The sequence below is a fragment of the Trachypithecus francoisi genome, unplaced genomic scaffold (genome assembly GCF_009764315.1).
Source record: "Trachypithecus francoisi isolate TF-2019V2 unplaced genomic scaffold, Tfra_2.0 Lachesis_group17, whole genome shotgun sequence".
NCBI lineage: Eukaryota > Metazoa > Chordata > Mammalia > Primates > Cercopithecidae > Trachypithecus > Trachypithecus francoisi.
The window spans coordinates 93,146,046-93,168,534 of NW_022681462.1; the positions used below are offsets into that span (position 1 = coordinate 93,146,046).

At 36.7% G+C, this 22,489-nt stretch overlaps 1 protein-coding gene across 2 annotated transcripts in view; it reads left to right on the plus strand.

Moving 5' to 3' along the window:
- NBAS (NBAS subunit of NRZ tethering complex) overlaps positions 1 to 22,489 on the plus strand; it is a 426,675-nt gene that overhangs the window by 150,979 nt on the left and 253,207 nt on the right. For both annotated transcript variants that reach the window (XM_033176517.1, XM_033176518.1), the window contains 2 exons: positions 13,746 to 13,829; positions 17,098 to 17,251. In XM_033176517.1, coding sequence (XP_033032408.1) covers positions 13,746 to 13,829; positions 17,098 to 17,251 — 238 coding nt within the window. The remainder of the gene's footprint in view (positions 1 to 13,745; positions 13,830 to 17,097; positions 17,252 to 22,489) is intronic.

Sequence of the window (22,489 nt, forward strand, 5' to 3'; positions counted from 1 at the left end):
CTCTCCAAAATTCATGTTGAAACTTTCTTCTTAATGCAACAGTATTGCATGGTGTGACCTTTGGGAGGCCAAGTCCGCATGATGGGATCGGCACCCTTATAAAGGCTTGAGAGAAAGAAGTACTCTCTTGCTGTTTTGATCCTTTCACCATGTGAGGACACAGCCTTCATCCCCTCTGGGGGTCACAGCGACATGATACTATCTTGGAAATAGAGACTAGGCCCTCACCAGACACCAAACCCTTGAGTTTGGGTTTCCTAGCTTCTGAAACTGTGAGACATAAATTTCCCTTCTTTATAAGTTACCCAGTCTCAGGTATTTTGTTCTAGCAGCATAAATGGACTAAGACAGGAATATTTCTTGTTGGTAACACTGATGCTTTGATTTATTATCTGAGACAGTGCCCCTTTCCTGGTGTGAGGTACCTGAGCTTCCAAATTACTAATAAAAAAAAGTGCTTAGTGAGCATTGCATCAAATGAAGTTAAGGTTTTAAATTTCACTTTTAATTGAATTATGGATACAGGAAAATGAACAAATCATAAATGTGCAACTTGATGAATTTTCACAAAGTGAACAAGATTAAGAAACAGTATATTACCAGCATCCCTTGTGCTCTCTCCTTTTACCATCTTCTAGCCATCTCACTCCAGAGAGCCAAGAGAGCCACTATCCTGGTTTCTAACACAGCACATTAGCTTTTTCTCTTAATCACAGGGAGTGGTTCAAGAGAATTATTTTACCTAAACTCTGGGAAAACATAAAGAACTGTTTTTCCCTCTCAACAGTGATGAAATTCTCATGTCCTTCAAGTCAGATGCCTTTCTTGCTTTTCTAATGTTGGATGTACATTGACTTTTAAAAACAATTTAAAGTGTGTTATTTATGAACAACATACAATGGGATCTTTCTGTGTTATCCAGTCTGGCAATCTGTAGCTTTTAATTGGCATGCTGAGACTTAACGTTTGTATTTAAGGCATGGTTCAATGTGGTTCAGTATAAAGCTGGTGTTTTAAACTGGTATTTGTTTACTACTGTCCCACTGATGTTTTCATTTGCTCACTACATGTCCCGTGTGTTGGTATTTGGTGTTCGTTTACTACTTGTCCCGTTTTTGGTATTTGTTTCGGTATCTGTTTGCTACTTGTCTCAATTTTTCATTGTTTCCCCTTTTTTCTTTTTCTGTTTTCTTTTGGTTTGAATATTTTTATGATTATGTTCAGTCTCCTTCGTTGAATTGTTAGTTACACTTTCTTTTGATTTTTTTTTTTTTTTTTTAGTGGTCGCTCTAGGGCTTATAGTAGACTTCTTTAACTTATAATAATCTGCCTTCAAATAGTTTAGTAGTACCTCATGTATAATGTAAGAACTTATAATAATATTTTTCCATTTTCCTCTTTCTGGCTTTTGTACCATTGTTGCCATACATTTAAGTTTTAGATGTGTGTGTTATGAACTCCATAATACATTTTTGTTATTTTTGCTCTAATCAGTAATTTTTAAAAATTGAAAATGTATTTTGTTTTTACACATATATTTACCATTTCCAGTCCTCTTCATTGCTTTGTGTAGATACAATTTATATCTGGTGTCAGTTTCCTTCAGCCTGAAAGACTTTCTTTAGCATGCCTTGCGGTGCTGTTGTTGAATTCTCTTTGCTTTTATGTCTCTGGAGAAGTCTTTGCTTAGTTTTGGAAGATTTTTTTTTTGACTATAGAATTCTAGGCTAACAGTTGTACTTGTTTAGTACCTCATTGGAGCTACTCTTCTGTCTTCTGGCTTGTATTGCTTTAAGCAGAAGTCTGCTGTCATTCTTAACTTTGTTTCTCTTTGCGTAATGTGTCTTGTTTTCTTTGGAGCTTTTAAGATTTTATTTATAACTAGTTTTGAGCCATTTTATTATTATATGCCTTGGTGTGTTCTTCTTTGTGTTTATTCTTGTTGTTGGTTATCAAGCTCCTTGGATTTATGGACTTAAGAGTTTCACCAAATTTAGGAAATTTATGGTCATTATTTCTTCAAATATTTTTTTCCCTTCCCTGTTTCTCCTTCCCAATATGCACACTTTTTTTTTCCTGTGACTCCAATTATATGTATGTTGACCACGTGATCATATCTTACAACCCATTAAAAAAGTTCTTTTTTATACTGATTTTATTTTGGATTTTTTTATTACTGTGTCCTTAAATTTACTGTTCTTTTCTTCTGACTTGTCTATAATTGATGCCTTCAGTGTATTTTTTTTTTTTTTTTATCTCCAAGACTGTGTTTTTCATTTCTAGAAGTTTGATTTGGGTCTTTAATATTCTGAACCTCTTGTTCTCATGTCATTGGTGGTGTTTCTTGATCTGTTTCAAGAAATTGATTTTTGTTCTGGTTATGAGCCATAATTTCCTTCTTCTTTGCATACCTGATAATTTTTGTTGGATAATAGACATTGAGAATTTTACATAATTTGGATGTAGTTTTTTTTTTTTTAATTCCGGAAGCTTTTTTTTGGGGTACAGTTACTCAAAAACTTGGATGCTTTTGAGGCTTACCTTTTAGCTTTCTTAGTGGGAACAGCGCAGCCTTTAGTCTAAGGCTAATTTTGCTCTCCTGCTGAGGTAATAGTCTTATAAATAATAAAATAAAATGTATAATATATAATAAAAATAATAAAACCTGATACCCTACAAATTACTAATTTTTTCTATTCTGGCTGATGGGAACATGAAGTATTCCTGGCCCTATGGGAGGTCCAGGGATGTTCCTTCTGCTCCTTTGTTTGGTTCTTTCCCCGTCCTTGTGTGATTTCATCACAGGTACGCACTGAGCAGTGGTTAGTCAACGACTAGAGGGAACCCTCCCAGGATTTTTGGAGCTTTCTTTCTCAGTGCACATTCTTTCTTCTCTGATACATTGTCTGTAAATTCTAGCTACCTTGACTCTGTGACTCAAACTCTGTTTCTGCAGCCCAGAAGGCCTGCCAGGCTTTGTTTAGAGTTCCCTTTTTGATGCTGCAGCCTGTTACTTCTCTTCAGGCAGTGAGTGAGGGCACTGCTGGGCCCACTTTGCTTTTTTCCCTTCCCTTTGTGTCATTATCCTGCAGTGCCTGGTGTCTTGCTGTCTATTTTTGTTGGTGGTCGTGGTGGTAGTTTTTTAGATTAATTGAAGAGATTCAGTACTGTTCCTGTTACTCCATACTTTATTGTTATTCAAAGCAGAAGTTCTCTTTCAGTGTTTTAAAGTAATTTTCCTGAGCTGATCTTTTATTAATCTGTTTTGTGTAGTTTTGTACATCTCATTAGTTGAGTTCTTATCCCTGTTGTCATGGAGCCCTTTTTTGTCCTTTCCCATAACATATGATTTATTTAATCAAAATACAAGTTCCACCAGCCAGCTCATGGTGTGTGCTATAAGGTTAGCTTCTCTATGCAGTTGATTAAATGGACTTCAGAATTAGGAACAGGTGAAAGGCTTTCCTTAATCTGAAAATTACAGAAAGTGATCTAGAAATGTAGTTGAAATACAGTATATTTTAACACATGGACTTTTCTTTACTGCTAACAACAGATATACAAAGCTGCAATGTATTGAGAGCCAGAGATGTTCTTTTTCCAAATTGCTGTCCCAGAGGTTCACTGTCAGCACAAGCATTTGGGAGAGTTGGTGCCATGTGTTCTCTCTCAAGGACATTTATGGACAATTTTTTGAAGAAACAGTCACATGTATCCCACCTCATTCTTGGACCCTTGGATCTCATTCTGCCTCTCAGAGTCATTTTCTCTTTGAATACCAGCGGCACTTTGTGTCTCAATTGTCAACTTACTATTATAGCATCTATTTTCTGGTCTATTTTTGTGTTTCTTGAGGGCAGGAGCAATACCTTTGTATTTATTTTTTAAAATTTTAGTTGCTCAATAAAGGTTTGTGGAATGAATGAATGTTATATAGTTAAAAATCTATATTAGTAATCATAAGAACTGTTTTCTTCAAATTCTTCAGTATTTTCTTTCCCTTCTCTACCTAACTCTAGTTTAATTTTGAACCTCATCAACACTAGAAGTGTGTTAGACTTACTTGCCCTGCGGGTAGCTACACCATTGTCTTCCTAGTCTCATTCTGTCGAACTGACATCAGAACCTCTCCCTCTTCATTTCCAGGGTCTTCATTTCTTCAGCTGTGATTGTGTGCTGTCTGCAGTGTAATTTTGCCTAGACTCAAAGAACTCATGATTGTAGAAGGCTGAAATAGACCTGTGCAGCAGTATCTCAGGGCAAACAACCTTTGTGCTTCTTCATTAATAGCTTAGGACTTTCCACCTCTCTCTTTTAAGAGATGGAGACTCTCTGTCGCCCAGGCTGGTCTCAAACTCCTGGGTGCGAGTGATCCTCCTGCTCAGCCTCCCCAGTAGCTGGAACTCCGGGTATCCTCCACCATGCCCAGCTAAATTCCACATTTCTTTGTACTTATAAGTGCTCATACACAGGCGAAGAGTCACCTGTCCTATAGAACATTGCATTGTTGCTGATGGCATGGGTGGAAAATAGGGAGTTGTATAGACCATTTTGGGAATTTAGAATTATGAACATTTGAAAAAAAATCTCATGTGCATTTTTCGAATCTTTTGCCACAAGAAAGCATTGCATATACTCTTATGATTTGGGGATCATTTTTGTTTTTTCATTTATTTATACATAATCATCCATTCATCCTTCAGTCTGTCCTTCCTTCTGTCCTTCCTTCCATCCATTTATCCATCTATTAAATATGTCGTAAGGTTTACATAAATGCCAGGTATTCCACTAAGGAATCAAAAATGATGAAAGCTTTGAAGGAGCTCGTAGTTTAGTGAAGGAGCAAGACACATAAATAAATAATTATAATTCAGTGCAATGACAGCAGTAACGGAAATACATGAGATGTTTAATAACGTGGAAGAAAGTCTGATAAGCTTGGTCTGGGCACATCAGAAGGTTTCAATTTTTTTCCTCTAATGAACACTGCATTGATTGACACAGTTAAAGACAACATTATAAATATGCATGTTGTGAATCATACTACCTTTCTATCCATTTAGATGAGGTTAACGTGCTATATTTATGATTTTGAATTTTTCTTTTTGAATATTTTATAGCAACATTTTTTTCCTTCCTACTGCCTTTGTATAACTTGGTTTCCAAAGTATAATTTTTTTCTGTCATTGGAGGATTTTTCACAAGCTAGAGAAGCACAGTGATTCATTTCAGGAAGCTTGCTAATTAGTTACTTGATTGAATCATTTCAGTGAGATACTACTGTGACTTAGGTGCTGGGAGTATAAAGTACCCTCCTCTGAAATATATGTATACAAATACTTAAAATAGCACTGAGATAAATGCAGAAAGGGTTATCTACAGGCAAATAGTCTTAGCTATGTAGTCCTCCTCTTAAGTTGACTTTTATAGATTTTATTTAATGTGAAATAAGTTTTCACAACTTGATTTAATCTTATCTTTCTAGTTCTTAAGAGTTTTTTCCTTTGAGAGCTCTGATTTTAGAATGAAGAGAGTATCAATGATCTGTTCCTACTGATCATTCATTAGTCACTATTTTTGAGCTCATGTGGGTTACTTATCTGGAAATTTATAATTGTGATATGTACCTTTTAGGGTGTTTATGATTAAAGATTAAGTGAAATAATGCATTTATATAAATTTAATTAAAATTATTGCTTATATGTTATTATTATGCATGTAACAGCACTGGGAGTTGTGAGGGACACAAAGGGGTATTTATCAGAGAATATTTACTTTTAGTGGGGAGACAATCTAGGAAATTAACAATAAATAAGAACTCCAGAGAACTTGAGAAGTATACCACTTATACACTATCAAAAGATTAAATGCCATATGGTTGTCCAGATAAATAGTGAGGATTTAGAACAAAAAGAAACCAATCTGGACTGGAATGGCTGCCGTAACATCTTTGGGAAGCTGGAATTTGAGCTGGAAAAGGCGGGATTCAAATAAGTAAAATATCATAGTAGCTGAGAGCATAGACTCTGGAACCAGACTGCCTGGGTTCAAATTCAAGTTGCAGCTTAGCTATTTGACCGTGGACAAGTTGCTTAGTGTTTCTGTGCCTGTGTCTCCTCTCCTGTAAAATGGGGAAGATAATATTGTGTATCTCTCAGGGCTGCCGAGTTTACATATGTGATTGCTTAGAATTTATATTTGTGCTTGCAGATAGTTAAGTACTGTATAAGTATTATACATAGGCTGGGCAGAGTTGAATGGTTTTATAAATAGTGTGCGAAATGTCCATTCAGCACAGTTTAGAGGCAAGAACATACGGGGATTCTAAAGGGTGGCTATGAAGAAATCAGTCTTCCTTTGGTTTGGGGTCTGCATAGGCATAATCTGTGCTTTTTTTAGTAAGATGAATGAAAAGGACATTTAAAAGTATTCTTTCCTCTCTAATCCTTTTGTTCAAAATCCATTAGCACTACATACTCACATAGGATTAGGTTTTATAATGAACGCTAATACAGTTCTTGAATATTTTGGTACTTTTCAGTAGTTTTGTAGTTGATAAATTTAAATGTCTTATATTTTTATCTTTGTTCTGAAAGTGGTTTTTCTGGTGTCATTAATAGTCTAAAGGCTATTTGTCAGGGTCTGCTTGTCTTCATGTAATGTGAAATAAGGGTCTCTATTTTTCTCTCCACTGGTTCTGTGTCAGTCTAAGTAACAGAATAGGGAGTGGAATTTATTAGATTGCTCTCATATTTCTTCCCATTTGGTAGTTGTAGATAGGTACTTTTGGGCCTCCCCTGTATGAGGATTATTCTCATCAATCCTTGGTTGACTCAGATCTCAGATCTTTCTGTGTTACTACATTTAATATATATTCTCCCTCACTGAATGGAATACTAGCAACCTCGAGCCTATAGGTTAGTTAATTACTATAAATGAAAGTTGTAATCAATTTTAAGTCAAGTCCCTATTTTTCATCAGTGTAATACTGCAAATATGAACATCATACCAAAAATAAATGAAAAATAAAACCAATATATTTATAAATATTTTATGTATATAACACCCAATTCAGAATGTAAAACTTATTACCTAAGTGTTTTATTTGGGAGACTTTTTGATGCGGGTCATTTTAGCTTATTCTTGATAAAGTACAAGGCCATTGAAATTATGCTTGAGGATTTCTTTCCTGGTGACTTTCTCTGTAATGAGCATAGGCATCTGTCATTGTTCTGAGGACCTTCAGTGTCTCTTGTTCAAAATTAGGGTAATCTGCCCGAGGCAAGTGATACTGGTGACGGTCAGTTTTCATACCAGTGACTTCTCTAGTAATCTGTTTTGTTGTCTCTCTTGTCATCTGTTTTCTCTAGTTATCTGTTTTGTTTGTCTCTCTTGTTTTGTTGACATTAATCACCTTGTATCGAGCAGCCTTTCTCAGTTATATAACTGACTTTTTGGGAAATTACTTAACTAATTTATTTTTTTGAGACAGTCTCTCTCTGTCACCCAGGCTGGAATGCAGTATTACAATCACAGCTCATTGCAGCCTTCACTTCCTGGGTTCAAGTGACCCTCCCACCTCAGCCTCCCAAGTAACTGGGACTACAGGCCTGTGACACCTTCCCCTACATCCTTGCTAGTCTTTTTTTTTTTTTTTCTTATGCTTTTTCTTGAAGAGATGAGGTCTTGCTCTGTTGCCCAGTCTGGTCTCAAACTCCTGGGGTCAAGTAATCTTCCCTTCTCTGTGCCTCCCAAAATGCTGGGATTATAGGTGTGAGCCACCAGGCCTGGCCCTGGGAAATTCTTTAATACTTCTCATTGAAGTTTGTGGCTTTCTCTTGTACTTTAATGATTTTCCAAACTAGTTCTCATTTATAATCAAATTGTCCTTTGCTCATGGTTAAAAACTAATTTTAAAACTTGGTTTGAAGCATTTGGGACAGAGACAATGCCTTTTGGAAATGGATGCTTGTTTCTACTTCATAAAATCAACTCATCACATTTTCATATTACTGTTAATTGCCATTTTACTCAGAATGGTATAAGTGGAGGTTATCACAGTTGTTAGGTATTTGGAAATGTAATCATTGATACAATTATTAATATGATGCTATTATTTATCATAAAGTAGATCTTGAAATGTCAACCAGAGTCATATATATATTGTATTCATTACTGTGAAAAATCTTCTTGCTGGTATTAATGTTTTTATAACATTTACTGTATGCCAGGTACTCTTCTAGGGGCCTTTTATGTACTAACGAATCTGATTTTCTTCTAATCCAAATGAGCTAAATACTGTTATTATCCCGTTTTCACTAGTGAGGAAGGTGAGGGACAGGCAGTTTGAGTAACTCCATCAAGGTTCTATAGCTATGAAAGGTTGACTCGCAATTCTAACCCAGAGGTTAGACTTCTCTAAGAGCATACTCTTAAGTAGTGTGGATTAGAATTCAAGAAAATCTTTGCTTTAGTCTCATTTTCATTTGAGCAGGCAGTATTGTGGTATTTACTAAGTAGATGAGGCAGCTGGGTCCCAGAGATTAAGCTGGTGGTGGGAAGAGGCAAATCCAAATCCTAGAGTGCTGTTGTTTTCACTCTTGTCTCTCTTTTACACGTTGCCAGCCTCTGAGAATACTAGTAAGTTTCAAAATATCTTCTCAGTTTCTGCTCTGTTTTCTAAGTTATTTATAAATGAATTTGAATCCCATTGGTCCAGAAGAGAACTCTGAATAATGCCTTTAGACAGCCTTTTTTTTTTCCAGCTTGGTGTTATGAGTGATTACTAACTTTTAAATTGGTTTCCCATTGAGTTTCAGATCAATTTGACTTGTTCAGTGATGGTAACCACAGTGTAGTTATACATGTAGGTCCCAGTTATTATTATTTTTATTCTTTATTTGCCAGAACGTTTTATTCTCTGCTAAATAATAGAAATAAATGTAACTCCACATTTTAAAGCCAATGCATAAAAGGTGGCAATTACAAGTAATACACTATTTAACCTTTTGTTTCCAAGGCATAGAACATGAATAAAAGAACTTTTTGAAAGTTTATTCTTCCAGAAGTTTCTTTGAAATAAAACATTTATACTTAGTTTGAGAAATAATTGGTGGGAAAATTGTTGGATATAATAGAACTTGTTATATTCATTCCCTTCCTGCTGACAGATAAATGTTACCGTCAAATGAAAGCCAGCATAGTTTATTGTTTGAAATAAAACAATGAATAGGGTTCTAATATAAAGAATCCTAAAATTAAGCAAAAGCAGCCATTATTTTGTAAAGAGATAATTTGAGTTTACCATATAATCCTTTTTTTTTTAGTGGATACGATGTATTTAAATCTTAAGACTTCCCAAGCAGGGGAAAAATAGAAAACTGAGATGAAATAAAGTATATGTAAATGCAGTTTCATGTTTATAGAACTTGAGATTCAAGTGTAAGTTTTATACTTACCCAAAGTTTCTATAGTTCTATAGGAGGAACAGTATGATTTCTAGGTTTTTTTCAAGCTACAATTTTGCCTAACCCATTTAGTAATTGGCTTAATGTCTAATATTTGAATTGTGAATAGAATCTATGAAAAGGGTTTTCTCTGAATTCTATTAAACATTCTGTCATTCTGCTTACCTAATGAAAGAATAAGTAGCTAAAATTTGGGCAGTTTTCAAAAGGTAAGAACAGAACCAATAATTAATTTGAAATGTAAAGAATGATGACATTTAGGGTAACATGTATTCTTGTCTTTTTTTTTTTTATTAACTGAGATATAATGAGATATCCAACTATCCAGTTAGTAGATGTATACCATTACTACTAGTGTAGCTTGCCCTTCCATCAGTTTAATAATATGTATTAGGAAAGCATTGTTGTTCTCACTCTTAGACCTGTAGATTCTGTATAAACATACCCCCTTGACATATCCATTTTTTTATGAACAAACTATCCCCTTCTATTGCTATATTACAATCTTAAATTTTTGTGATATCCCTGAGATCACCTTAAAATTATTTTGTTGTGTTGTCAATTAATGAAACCTACATATGGTTTTTTGAGTCTGCTAAATGCCAGGTACTATTTTGGGTCCTGAGGATATAGCACTAGACAAAATAAACAAGAATCCTGACTTTAAGGAGTTTTTATGTTGGCTGGAGAGAAGATCCTGTTTATTTCTCAAATGTTATCATTTGAAGCAAAATAAAGAACTTATGGTGATTTTATTAGTACTTTATATGCCTAAAATTTGGTTTAAAATATATTATTTTGTAGAAACATCCCGGAAGAAAAAGAGCAACAAGAAGGGTTTTTTTGTTTTTACGTGAACATGAGTGATCAAACCTAAGGTTAAACCATATTCTGTAGATATTGGACTAGTAATGTATTAGTTATATATCTTAGTTTAAGTTTATCTTTTTTTTTTTTTTTTTTTTGAGACGGAGTCTTGCTCTGTCGCCCAGGCTGGAGTGCAGTGGCCGGATCTCAGCTCACTGCAAGCTCCGCCTCCCGGGTTTACACCATTCTCCTGCCTCAGCCTCCGGAGTAGCTGGGACTACAGGCGCCCGCCACCTCGCCCGGCTGGTTTTTTGTATTTTTAGTAGAGACGGGGTTTCACCATGTTAGCCAGGATGGTCTCGATCTCCTGACCTCGTGATCTGCCCGTCTCGGCCTCCCAAAGTGCTGGGATTACAGGCTTGAGCCACCGCGCCCGGCTGAGACATTTTATGTTAACAGCATTGTGTTGTGTCTAGTCCATAGTAGGAGATCAATCAGTGCTAGAGATTATTGTTGTCACTGATCATTGCTGATACAGCAGCAGCAGTAGTAGTAATAGTAATAGTAATGCTATTATTATAATCGTTGTCATCATCATAATCATATCAGTGGTGATCAGCAAATTTAGAAACAGACTGATTGTGCTGTACCTTGAAAATACAGCAAATGTGAAAATGTGTTTTGGTTAAAAATATATATATATATATCTGTTTTCTTATTTCTGTTCAGTGAATAAACCGTTTTACAACTTACTAATGTCTACATACCAAATAAGTATTATTTTGCTGAGGGATCCTAATAACTCTTGCATCTAATATATACTTTGAATAGAAAATACAAATCTCAACTTGTGATAGATTTTTCTAAAATTATTTTAGAAAACGTTTTATGTAGCATAAGGAACCATGTCTGCTTTAATTAGAAAGGTCATAATAGCTTGCTAGGTTTATGTATTTTCTCCTCATTCTTCAATTCATTGCTATAATTTATTCTTTTTTTTTTTTTTTTTTTTTTTTGAGACGGAGTCTTGCTCTGTCGCCCAGGCTGGAGTGCAGTGGCCAGATCTCAGCTCACTGCAAGCTCCGCCTCCCGGGTTCACGCTATTCTCCTGCCTCAGCCTCCCGACTGGGACTACAGGCGCCCGCCACCTCGCCCGGCTAGTTTTTTGGATTTTTTAGTAGAGATGGGGTTTCACCGTGTTAGCCAGGATGGTCTCGATCTCCTGACCTCGTGATCCGCCCGTCTCGGCCTCCCAAAGTGCTGGGATTACAGTCTTGAGCCACCGCGCCCGGCCTATAATTTATTCTTATATGAGAAGACTGTCATCATCATCATCCTTGTATCCAGATGTTATCTTTTTTACTTTTCAGTAATCTGTGATAAAATATTAGTTATTGATATGGAAGCAAATAAAATGGTTTTTTATTTGGTGACAAATGGAATAGTATGGTTGTGGCATCCATTCTAAATCATCATTTGTATGATTTAAAATTATGGACTCACACACCTTCAAAAACCTATCTCTGGTACATAGTTTGCTAGGATATTACATGCTAACTGGAAATCTGTATTTTAGATATACGATATAATAAATATCTTATTTTGTATATCTAACGGGGAACCTTGACTTTGGATAATTTGCTCCAATAATAATAACTGCAAGGGTGATGCTATTGATTGATGAATCATCACTGCCCCTTCCCAGACCTTATTAGCTTCCCTCTTCTGCTTTAAAACCCTCCAGTGGTTTCTTATTACTTTTTACTTGAAGATCAATCTCTTCACCAACATAATTTTCAAACGTTTATGAAGTGTTTCTTGTGCAAAGCATGTTGTATAACCTAATAATATAAGAAAGTAGAATCCTTTTTCTGGGGTTATGATAAATTTTAGGAAAATGCTACTGTTGATATTCAGAAATATTAGAGAAAATGTTTTATTGAACTATAAAGCAAGGCAATTGAAGTTTGTTTTAACAATTTTTGTCTTTATTTTTAATTCAGAATGATTTAGTTGTTTTCATAGACTCATGGATGTTAAAGCTAAAAGGAACTTTAGAGAGAATGTTTGAAGCCTTTCATTTTAGCGAGTCACATGCCAGAGAGTGCCTAGCTCATGGAGAGACAGATTTGTTACTGTTTCTCAGGTGTCCTGACTTGTGGAATGTTGTTCTGCTCTATTACCATACTATGTTTACCTTGCTTTTCCGTTTAAATTTATTCTTTTTTTTTTTTTTTGAGATGGAGTCTCGCTCTGTCGCCCAGGCTGGAGTGCAGTGGCGCGATCTTGGCTCACTGCAAGCTCTGCCTCCCAGGTTCACGCCGTTCTCCTCCCTCAGCCTCCCGAGTAGCTGGGAGGCACCCACCTCCACGCCCGGCTAATTTTTGTATTTTTAGTAGAAACGGAGTTTCACTATGTTAGCCAGGATGGTCTCGATCTCCTGACCTCGTGATCCACCCGCCTCAGCCTCCCAAAGTGCTGGGATTACAGGCGTGAGCCACCACGCCCGGCCTAAATTTATTCTTAATTATATTCAATCAGGCCTTATAGTTGCCTCCTGTAGATTTTCTTTCTTGATCATGGCTTACTACAGTCTCGACCTTTCAGTAGGGCTCAAGCCATCCTTCTACATCAGCTTTCTGAATGATTGGGACACTGGGACGACAGGCGTGCCACCACCACACCTGGATAATTTTTAAATTTTTTGTAGAAATGAGGTCTCACTATGTTGCCTAGGCTAGCCTTGAACTCCTGGACTCAAGCAGTCCTCTCTTCTTGGCTTCCTGAAGTGTTGGAATTACAGGCGTGAACCACCTTACCAGGCCTAGATTTTCTTTCTGTTTTCAGTGACACTTTTCAACCTGCAGAATCATTCCTTTACTCTTGCTAGTACCTGTCTTCTAGGTCTGTGCTATCTAATATGGTAGCCACTGGCCACATGTGGCTATTTACATTTAACTTAATTAAAATTAAACTAAAAATCACTTTCCTAATGTCAGTAACCATGTTTTAATTGCTTATAACCAGTAAGCATTTACATAGCTGGTGGTTACTGTGCTGGATAGCACAGATGCAAAGCATTTCTGTGATCACAGGAAGTTGTGTTGAACAGCACTGCCCTGGATTGTAAGCTGTTGGGGCAGACGAACATTTATGTTGGTTTTAACAACATGCACTGCAGGCTCTTCATGAGTTTTTTAGAATATGTGAATGAAAACTTACCCATACCATCCTTTAATTACTTGCCAAATTTTTTATTTGCAATTTTTCTTTTTGAGCCATTTTATGATTTAGCAATATGGTATTTCCCATTTACATAGTATATATAATATGTGTCCTGTACCACTTAAAATACTATGAGCACGAGTCTTAGAGATTAACGTTATAGAGATGCTATTTGCATTATACTCCTTGTGTGGCTAAGTCATTGGGCTAATGTGCATTTTAAACGCTTATTTTTTTTAATTTAAGTTTTACCGGTGACTCCCTGATGATCGTTCCTTGGCATGAACATAAACACCGAGCTAAGGACTGGTGCGAGGAGCTGGCTTGCAGGTCAGTATGAGCCTGCAGGAGGCATCTTGGTTTCTCTGTGGGATGGGTAAACTGATGGCCCTAGCAAAGTGGTGTCTGACCAATGAAACCTTACTTGATGACACTCCCTAATTTAGAAAGTTTGAGTGAAGTTTTAAAAACCTCCTTTGACTCAGTTATGTTAAAATTTTTTAATGGAAAAATTAAGTGCTACAAAAGAATTATGTTACAAAATGATGCTTATTACAACAACTGTTTTCATTTTGTGTTATTCCCTTTCAGTCTTTCACATATAGGGATATTAATTTTTTTATAGTTGTAATTATGGTATGTATGCAGTTTTGTTGTTGATTAGTTTTAATTTTTATTCTAGTCAGATTTAACTTTGGGAAGCCTCAGAATGTGTAGACATCCAGTACTGCAGAAGAGGGTGGGAGTCGGCGTGGGGCTGGCAATTCACATGAGGGATGTTGGAATCTCTTTATGCCCTACTCCTCAAAGTTGGGTAAATACTCCTTCACTCTCTCTCCTTCCTTTTTGTTTTTTGTTTTTCATGTGAGACAAGAGGTTTATTTTATTTTATTTTTTGACTCATGCATTGAGGCAGAGGGCCTCTAAATTGAGCTAGAAAACCTTTAAATTACTGGATATTAGGCACGGCATAGGAGGAGTTGAGTTTTTGGTTTGAAAATGTGGGCATTTAGAAAATGTATGACCTGCACGTCCAAACTCTGGTTTCCTTCCCACTCCCTGCTCCTAGATGCAGGCATATTCCCCAAGTAGAAGTTTAGAGAGTTCTTTTCTGGAGGAATGAGTAACCTCTGAAAAGAAGTTTCTAGATACTGAGATATGGTCCTCAAAGGTTAGTGTACCACAAGGTCATAATGAAGCCAGCAAATGAACAGGTTCTGCTACCCCTGCAGAGCTTCCTGGATATCTGAGGTTAGACTCCAGCAGGAAGAACAAATGAACAAGAAGGGCAAAACATACAGAAACTGAAACTGAAAGAAAGTGATACCACATACACAAAGAAAACTTCAAAAATTATCATTAATATTACCTGGAGATAAGAGAAAATACTGTATTTGTGAAATATCAGTGTCATTGTATAAAATAGAAACAGAATTAAGAGAAATTTAGGACATTAAAAATGTGATAGTTGGTACATAAAAATTAGAAGAGTTGGAAGATAAAAGCAAGAAACTTTCCTAGAAATTAGGTTAAAAATACATAACTAGAAAATAAGAGAGCAGATATTTAAAAAAACAAGTCTAATACTCAAGTTATAGATGAAAGAGATGTCCTGGGTAATAGAGGGGAGGAAATTATAAGAAATAATTCAAGCCTATTGCTTTGAATTGAAGATTATGCATCCTCAGAAATGCCTGTTACATTACAGCATAACACCATGACTTTCCAGAATATTAGGGATACAGTCTTGTGAAGAGAAAGGCATGTTACATAAAAGGAGTTAAGGATCAGAATGACCTCAGGCACCTCAGGAAAAACACTAGAAACTAGAAAACAATAGAGCAATCCTTTGAAACTTTTGGAGGAGAATATTTTTTTTTTTTTTGCTATAGATTTCTGTATCAGTTAAAATCACAGTCAGATATGAAGTTAAACACCTAAAGGTTTATAAAATGTACTGTTGCTGTTGTAATGTCTGTGGTAATTGATAGTGTAGAGTTGAAGGGGAGACTGGGGAGAGTGGAAAGCAAGAAGAGAGCTGGGCTAAAAGCCTGTGTCGTTCGTTGCTGGTGCTCATGCTGGGAGAGAGGAGGATGCTGTAGCAAAGGTGACTGAAAAGGGGCAGCCAGAGGGAGGAATGTTTCACAGCGTGACGGCAGACTGGCAAGGGGCAAAGGGCATTTCCAGAAGGGGGAGCGATCAGTTCTATCAAAGGGTGCTGAAGAGGAAATAAATACACAGAACTGAAAGAGGTATCAGATGAACTCAACGTTACTGTTGGCCCCTTTTCCCTGCAAAAATAGAGCAGATGTAAGAGATGCCAGGAAGAGTGAGTGATGTGCTTCGTGTGGCAGAGCTGGGGGAAAATCCCTGGAAGAATGTTAACAACACTGTGAGACTAGTCAGTGAAGGACCATTCCGTATATAGGGAGGTTTTATTGTAGTGCAGGTATAAGCAAAGTAGGTTGTCTAAGGCATGTGGATAAAATGTCCCAAAGTTTACAGGCTGTGTTTCTGCTAATAATTTTAACAAAAATAACAGTAAATAAAATTAAGCACTTCCTTTGTGTCAGGCAGTGCTCTGTTATTTTGAATTTTCACAACTTTCTTGTATAGTGTTTTTCCCCATTGAATAAAAGGAATAAAAGGAATAAATAGGGATAAAGGAGATCTTAGACTAGTTTTAGTGAAGGAATTTGCAGGTTTCACAGCTTTCAATGATGGACTTGTATGTCTGATTCTATTCTGCCTCCAAAGCTCATTGCCTTACAATAAGAACCATTGTAGCACCAGTCGTGTACTACCAGCTTGCTTTAAATGAATGACTATCCCTAATGGAACATAGTATTTTTACATATGCCCATCTGATATCTCTTAGTTAGTTGATTTCTATTATTTTTTTTTTGTCCTTAACCATGGAAGGCAATTGGCCATGATCATTCTCATTGAAAACTCCTCATAGTCTGCGATCCCCGCGAGGTTAGCCCTGTGTAGGTTCCTCCAAGATGTGGTGTCTTTTTTTCACATTTGATAGGGAATGGTATAGAGTAGTCCTGCACTGTGCAAATGTCAGTACAATACTAAGTTGCTGGCACCTAGTAGAGGTATATTATCAACATAAATAAAGTGTATTTCTTCTTATTTTTATGAACATCGAAAACAAGATTTCTTAATTCAAATTCAAATTGGAATCACTGGGGGATATTTTCCTAAACTAGGCCTGGCTGGCCAGCACAGGTGATTTTGATTGAGCGGTGTGGTAAGCACCCAGCTGTGTATATTTTGTAAAAGCCTCCCTCGGCGATTTTCGATTTTGTTAATACTTATTTGATTGATTTGTGGCATAGCTGTTTTGATGTATTATGCCTTCTGATTTTTTAAATCGGGAAAACTGGGAGAAAATAAATTAAGCATCCAAAAAAGTCTCATTTATCTTGTCAGGGTGCGTGTGCATGTGATAAGATGCACAAACCACATACATGTGTGCTCCCTGTCTCTGTAACCTACTCTCTCCCCATCTCTGTCCCTGTCTTTCACAAAATTATATGTTTTTCCAACATTCTAGTCAGTTATTAATTGGTCCTTTTGTGCTTCACAGAATGGTTGTTGAGCCGAATCTCCAAGATGAAAGTGAATTCTTGTATGCCGCACAGCCTGAGTTACTAAGGTTCAGGACAACCCAGCTTACGGTGGAGAAGGTTATGGACTGGTATCAGACCAGAGCAGAGGAAATAGAGTATTATGCCCTGCAGGTGAGGGGAAATGGCAGCTACTACTCAGTAATGCTAGTGGAACTGCCTGGGATCCTTAGGATTCAGTACATGGAGTGGGGGCTGACAGCAGTGCAGGAGTCATGTATATAATTGCAAGAGATGAATTGAATATTTATTTCTTAGTTATCCTGTGCATTAGAACGTTGTGTGGCTTTTATTTTGGATTCTTACAGAGCAGGTGCATACAAGTAACGTTAAAACCTATGTTGCAAAATGTGGTACATATTGTCCCTTGTTTTCTATATGTTTTTCATAGACTTAACACCATATAATTTAAAAGATCATGTCTACTTACAAATGCTTGGTTAATCCGCTGTTTTATTGCAGTAATGCAGTTGATTGTAATTTTGCCTTTCAGGAACCCTGTTTGAAGTCGTTCCTAATGTTTTCCTGAAGTTCATGCCTAATTTCTCTCAGTTCTTAGACACTTACAGAGATGCCAAACAGCTGCATTAGAGAAGGATCTGGAAGAGAGAGATGAGGATTATACTGAACCTTAGGGTACTGAATACTAATCTTGACTCCTCAGCTAATAGACTTTATGACTCAGACCTATTGCCTGCCTTTTCTGTACGTTGATTTTCCCTTGAGGTTGGTTCTAGCCAGCAGACAACAATTTCTTTCTTCCATGTTCAGTCTTGACTTTTTACTGCCTGTCCTACCATCAGCCTTTGATTTGACAGGAAAGGTGAATCCGGCAGGTCTGGTGAGCAGCAGTACCATGGGAGGTAATATATACTCCCTTGTTTAAATTTCTACTTAGTTGAGCTTCAAGTCAATGACAAGTTTTTTTAAAATCTTAAAAATAAATAAATAAAATGAATTTCTACTTAGTATATCTAGCATGGCCCATGTGTTTCCATATGATAGACTTCTTGAATTTCTGCTTAACCTAATTCCTATTTATAATATTCATAGCATTGAAGATGAATTATTTACTGAACTGTTGGGAATATTCTAGACTAAACTCTTTGGGTGATGGCCAAGAACATTTGTGATTGACATCCTAAGTGTGTGAAGATGCACTTTTGAAAATGTGTAGAATCTGAAGAGATAACACAATGAAGTGAATCTCTGGAAATAAGCTAATTCAATTACTTTAATTCTGTATTTTATAAATAAAGTCCACAGAAAGAATGAACGTCTTGCACAGGGACACACAGTGGCAGAGCCAGACAAAATCTGGGTCCCTGTATAATCTTTTAAAATAGAATCTGTATTTAAAAAACTGTAAAAAAAAAAAAATAATGATCAACTAGACGTAGGTTGTTGTAACATGAACCTAGACATTTTTTTAAGACTTCAGTGGTACCGTATGACCTATAAGAGTTTGGTAAATATATGTGTTCTACTGTTATCTCTGGCTAACAAGAAAAATGATTTTGTTAGATGGACATGTTTTGTTTGAACATTTTGTAGTTTCCTAGTTGAACTTCTAGATAAAGCTCTTTGAGAATAAGGAGAAAAGTGTGTTTGGTTTGTGTGAGTATTTATACATTAAAAAAACTTATTTCTAGGTAGTTTTGTCAGTTGAGCTAGGAATGTGAATTTAAAAATTTCTCATGTCAGTAAAAAGTGCTGGGCAACCAGTATCATGAATTTTGAAAGATCTTTAATGATTCCTCAATTTTTGGTGTTTAAATATTTTGTAACCCAAATTTCAAACATTATTCAGTTTCAAAAAATTAGTAACAGAAAAAAATGCCACAATGGAATGCAAAATAATCTGTGGTTTTTTTTTACAATTAACTATTTTGTTATTTATTTATAGACTTTATTTTTTAGAGGAATTTCAGGTTTGCAGAAAAATTGAATAGGAAGTACAGAGAGTTCCCATGAATCCCCTTTCCCCACATTGCTCCCCCCACCCACAAGTTATTAGTAACGTCCTGCATTTGAGCAATACATTTGTTAGCACTGAAGATTCAAGATGTCCTTTAGTAGGTGAACTGATAAATTGTGGTATACCCACAATGGAATATTTACTCAGCTCTAAAAAATGAACTATCAAACCATGGAAGACATGGAGGAACCTGAAATGCCTATTACGTAGTGAAGGAAGCTAATCTGAAAAGGCTGCATACTGTATGATTCCAACCACATGACTTTTGGGAAAGCCAACACTATGGAGTCAGTGAAAAGATCAGGGCTTACAAGGGGCTAAGGGAGATGGAGGAATGAACGGACAGGGCACAGAGGAGTTTTAGGGCAGTGAAACTCTTCTTCACTGGATACTATAATGGTGCATATGTGTCACTGTGCAGTCGTCAAAACACTTGGAATGTACAGCACTAAGAGTGAACCCGAATATAAACCGTGGACTTTGGGTGATGATGATGTGTCAGTGCAGGTTCATGGGCTCTGGTGGGGGTATTGATAGTGGGAGACGTTGTGTGGTTAGAGGTTGGGGCAGGAGGTATACGGAAATTGTACTTTTAGCTCAATTTTGTGGCAAACCTGAAACTGCTCTAAACCATAAAGTGTATTAAAGGGAAAACCTACAGAGCTTTCTGAAACTTAAATTTGTAAATCACCTAGCAATAATGCCTGGACATCTTGAATTCTCTTTTTGAGTAATAAGGGATAATTATAAAGAAAGTAAGATGATTTTGGAGGACTTCACTTGGCTTGTATCCTTTCTCTCATTCTTTCATTTATTTTAAAACACTTAGAGGCTTTTTTTTTTGCTTCATGTTAGGTATTGATGTTTCATGTGGGTTATGCTGTGATCAAAGTGATATCTGACATAGTTTTATCTTTTTCATTTTTAGAGATTTAATTGATGTGGGACTTCTTTTTCCTTAGTGCCTTTAGCAAAACTTGTTTGTTGGTTTAGGAAAATGTTTATTGTGGTGAATTTTATCTGGCAAGGGCTTAGGGTATATGATATTGTTCTGTAAGTTGCGTTAGAGCCTACTTTCAGTTAAAGTGTCAGTAACTTCGTTTTAAAACATTTATACTTCAGTAAGTATTTGGGAAGGCAACAGATATAAAGCTGATATTAAAAATACTAGTTTGGATCACAAAATTGGTGAGTATATTCCAAATTGCTGATGTACTGTATGTTCAGACTATCACTTGCACAAGACTGTGCTGTATGCATCAAGTTTTCTTAATGCTTTCTGAGAATTCATTTGAGATAGAGTTTTATTTTTTAACTTGTTATAAAGGTAGGTGTATTCTTTCAGACTTGAACTTTGTTTTTCTTAGTTGGCATTAAGTTAAAAAAAACATGTATGTGTTGAAGTACTGCGAGAGCCCCCATGTTTTGCCTCATACTGTACCTCCCTCTACTATTCCCCCCTTATATTTATTTGGACCACTCTTTCCAACTGAAATGCATTTCTTCTTCCTTCACTTTATCTTCAGTTGTTCTTCCCTAGGTCTTTGAAGGGCTATGAGTGTGCCTTTATTATTGCCTGGCATTTTTTCTTGGCATTACATTGCTGCCCCGTATCCCCCTTCTCCTCTACTCCTTTTACCCCACCACTTCCCTCATCAGTCTCAGAACATGATTTGGCTTTGAATTTTATTTGAAAATTTGAGAACTCCATTCCATTTGCACTTGTTCCTTCCAGCTTTTCCTGAGGAAGAGGGCTCTCCTCTTTTGGTCAGAACCACTTTCTTTCCTTACCTTGCTCTAGATTCCACAGTCCCACCTGCTTAGATTGGCTTTCTCAGCCATCTGTTTTCTCTGGCTTGTTTCTTTTACCTCCCCTTCTATACTGAGTCTACTCTCTCTGCCCCTCCCCTTTTTGTAGGCATAAAATTCACATCCCTCACATTTTATAAATAAAATATAGAGCCACATTCTCCTTGGCTGCTGCTGCTTTTTTTTTTTTTTTTTTTGCTTTTTATTTCTGTCACAGTTCAGCTCAGAAATAGCCACTCTGCTTTTTGTTTACTCCTCATTTCCCCACAGCCTGGTGACTCCCACTGCCCCACTGAGACTACACTCAGTAAGTCTGATAGCCCACCTCAGTCTGCCTCTTAATGTCATGTTCCCTTCATTTGTGGTTTAACATCCTTGCTTTTTGACACTATTCACTGTTTCTTTCTTGTAGTTCTTTTTCGGCTTCTGTGATATTATTTAAGGTGTTAGCCATTCATTGTAGTCTCGTCCTGGGGCTCATGTTGTTTGGCCTTGTCCCTTAATTATTGCTATTGCCCAGCGTGCTGCTGTTATTACTAGAGGAGAGTCTGCAGTTGTGACCCATTTAGGTCCCTCTCCCCAAATATTGTTCTACGATATGTGTGCTGACAATTCTCAAATATCATCATCAACCAAGTGTATGTACTTTGGCACAAGTTTTTTCTTCTTCTTGGACCTACTATTGGGCATCTGTATCAAGATGTCTCATGGGCACCTCAGAAGCAACATGGTCAATATAGAATTAAAAGCCAGGCATGGCATGGTGGCACATGTCTTTCTCTGTTGCTGAGGTGGGAAGATCCCTAGAGCCCAAGAGTTCAAGGCTGTAATGTGAATAGCCCACTGCACTCCAACCTGGGCAGTATAGCAAGACCTTGCCTCTAACACACACACTCATACACTCTCTCACACATGCACTCACACACACACGCTCACACACACACTCTACCACACACACACTCCCATAGACACACACACACAGACACACACAGTGACACATACACAATTTTTACTTTTGATAAATGTACTCTTCTACACACACACATACACACATATGTGTATATATGAATTTCTCATGTGGATTAGATGAGAAATCGTTCTAGACTCCTTTTTACTCAAATTTCTCATCTGCTCTGACCAAATTTCACAAATTCGATATGCTTAATTATCTGTTATGTTCTTTCTCTTGTATGTCTTCAGGAGCACTGTCATAGTTTAGCCCCTTACTGTTTTTGCCCAGTACATTGGAAATATGCTACAAGTATTTACTCTCTGTGAATAAATGTGTGAACTAATCAGTCAATAAATGGGAAATCAGTGTTATTTCTGTCAGAATTTCTCTAATACTGGTAACCATAATTCTTTGACCAGCCTGCCTATTTTCACTCTAGTCCATTTCCAGTTCATCAGGCACATTTCATTCATCAGTCAGTAAATGCTTAATATTCTTTCCAAAGTGTAGGTCTATTTGTGACATGTCTCACACAGAAATCCTTTGCTTTCCTGATCAGCTGCGTGTTCCTTCGCTTGACACACAGCGGTCATGATCCTGCCTGTCCCTGCTA